The 2808-nt window shown below is 49.5% G+C and overlaps 1 protein-coding gene across 1 annotated transcript in view; it reads right to left on the bottom strand.

Annotated features, from left to right (window-relative positions):
- Nucleotides 1-881: 881 nt before the first annotated feature.
- LOC106821351 (endophilin-B1-like) overlaps nt 882-2808 on the bottom strand; it is a 24523-nt gene continuing 22596 nt past the window's right edge. The window contains exon 9 of the mRNA XM_014826114.1: nt 882-1907. Within this exon, the coding sequence (XP_014681600.1) occupies nt 1803-1907 (105 nt within the window). The 3' untranslated portion in view covers nt 882-1802. The remainder of the gene's footprint in view (nt 1908-2808) is intronic.

Raw genomic sequence — 2808 nt, 5'->3', positions numbered from 1 at the left:
GGCGCTCGTGCTCCGGATACGGAAAGCGGAGCGGAGACCGACGAATTAATTAGGCGAATTAATTACGTCACGAGCAAACGGAAAGCGAATTTTTATATATTTTTTTTTGTGAATTATTCACAGTCCTCACGACGTTACTATTGTTAGTTAGTTTAGTCACGCGACTACAAATAATGGTAACCGTGTGAAAATTACACATACTGTAGCACAGGTCTCACACTGACCCACCAAATAAGATATATTATCATATATCACATGTAGAATATAATGATCATATATCGATGTATATCATATAATATCATCAATATAATAATCTATATATCAGTAGATATAATATGTATAATATCATTGTAGATTAATCTAGATAGTAACGTCTCGATATATAGGTTTTTCCCCCTGCAAATGAAAAGGCAATTTCTGTTAGCGCATTGCTTTCGCAAGGTATGAGCGATCAACGCCGAACTCTCTTGCTTGGACTCTAATTATATACTGGAGAAAATCAAGTGAGTGCATCATTAACCCATAGGCCTGTTCATGAGAAGTTAGTTCATTTGTTTTTCAGTCGGTATATTAGTACAGAATTGCAAGGAGATGGCACACTACTGTCGTTTCTATGAAAACACGTACGCACGCACGCACGTAGGAACACACACACACACACGCACGCACGCACGGTCGCAGCGCGAGCACGCACGCACGCACGCACGCACGCAAACGGAATGGACGCAACGCGCGCAACGCACAGCACCGCATCGCACGGACGCAGCGCACGCACGCACGGTAAGAAGAAACACACACAAGCACACACACACCACCGTACGCACGCACGCACGACAACGATCGCACGAACGCACGCACGCAACGCACAGCACAGAACGCACGCACGCGCACGGACGGACGGACGCACGCACGCACGCACATACGTATTCACGCGTATATATCATGTCGTTACCCATATCGGCCCACCATATATGCAATAGCAAGGATCCAGTGTGCCACCTTCTCATCTTCCTATCGAGCGACTACCAACTGATAATTAGCAACCATGTTGATTAATCAAAGGAAAAAAATCATATTATTTCCCTATTGCAGCTGACATATTGCAGCAAAGTCGGGTGAATTGCACTGGCATGGTGGAGTTGCCTTGAATCACAGCTGCAAAGTCTGGATCCCCCAATATGTGTGGAAATGGAAGACGGCACATATACATGTACGGGACTTAAGCGGCGCGGCAAGATTATCCACATCGTCATCTTTCACAGCAGCCGAGCGTTATTAGAGCGAGTGATCGCTTGTCGCGCGCGCGCACCGGTGCACGCACGCACGCACGCACACGCGCACACACGAGCGCGCCATAAATACATTTATTATCATATATATTACGCAGAAACTGTTCTCGGCAATGTTTAAACATGGCGCAATGTGAAAGCGGCGTCGTTCGGAATTCACGATTTCTATCTCGTTCCATCCCAAGCGCTTTATACTCCATATTATAAACTTATAGGCACACACGTATAGGGAATAAATTCACCAGGCACATGCAATGAATAGAGAAAGAGTTATTACGAATTCAGCACCCAATCGCCAATGGCCCCTGTCGGTTGGTTCGAACTTCCGTACTTGGCCCTCTGACGGCCACCATTGCTTGGTTCCGTATTGAACAACGACATTTGCCAGTCGAATCGATTTATGATCCAGAAAGCATATCTAACACACGTAAGAGATCTTTTAACAATTACAAGGAAAGAGAGAAGGCAAAATGGCCGACCTGGCCGACGGCATCGCGTTGTGACCTTTAACCTCTAGTTGATGTACTCGACGTGGGTCATCGGGGCGCGACCTCTCTGTGACCCCCGCTCGACGATCACCCAGTCTCCGCCCTCGTCAACGTCTACAACCTTGATCACCTGCGGAATCAGAGGATGGAACCATGTCATTTCACTCTCCATCACTTCTATTTATTTAGTTTCATCTGTTTTGATTTTATCAGCTTTGTCTATTATTTGTTTAACTAATATGCTACCTCCAAAATGTAATTCATAAGTGTAAATAAAGTACATTAAATTGAATTGAATTGAATTGAATTGAATCACTGATCAGCGAGTGATGAGCAGGATAGTCTTTGGTCATCGCTAACTTTACTATAAGTTCAATGGCGTCGAGTGATAAGCTGATTGAACACTCGCGGAGGTAGAGGGAGCTGATCTGCATCCTTTATCCTTCATCATCAGCGGGGAGGAGGAGGAGTGGGGAGGGGGAGGAGGAGAGGCGGTGGAGGAGAGAGGGAGGTGGAGGAAGGAGGAGGGGGAGGAGGAGGAGGAAGAAGAAGAGGGGAAGGCGAGGAGGAGGGGGGGAAGGAGGCAGGAGGGAAGAGGAGGAGGAGGAGGAAGAGGAGGTGGAGGAGAGAAGGGGCGTGGAGGAGGAAGAGGGGGCAGCGAGGAGAAAAGGAAGGAGTGGGTGGGAGGAGGGGAAGGAGGAGAAGGTTGAGGAGGGGAGGGTGGAGGAGGGGGAAGTGAGGAGGAGGAGGGGAGGAGGAGGTGGAGAGGAGAGGTGAGAGGGGAGGGAGAGGGGAGGAGGTGGAGGAGGAGGAGGTGGACGGAGGGGACGAGGAGGCGAAGGTGGAGGAGGGGGAAGAGGAGGAGGAGGTGAGGAGAGGGGAGTGAGGAGGAGGAGGAGGGGAGTGGAGGAGGAGCAGAGAGGAGAGGCAGGGAGGTGGAAGAGGAGAGGAGGGGGAGGGGGAGGGGAGGAGGTGGAGGTGGAGGAGAGGATGGAGGAGGGGAGCGATGGAGGAGGAGGGAGTGGAGGAGG

This window comes from Priapulus caudatus, unplaced genomic scaffold (assembly GCF_000485595.1).
Source record: "Priapulus caudatus unplaced genomic scaffold, Priapulus_caudatus-5.0.1 Scaffold70, whole genome shotgun sequence".
Lineage (NCBI taxonomy): Eukaryota > Metazoa > Priapulida > Priapulimorpha > Priapulimorphida > Priapulidae > Priapulus > Priapulus caudatus.
This window is presented reverse-complemented; position numbering and strand designations above follow the sequence as displayed.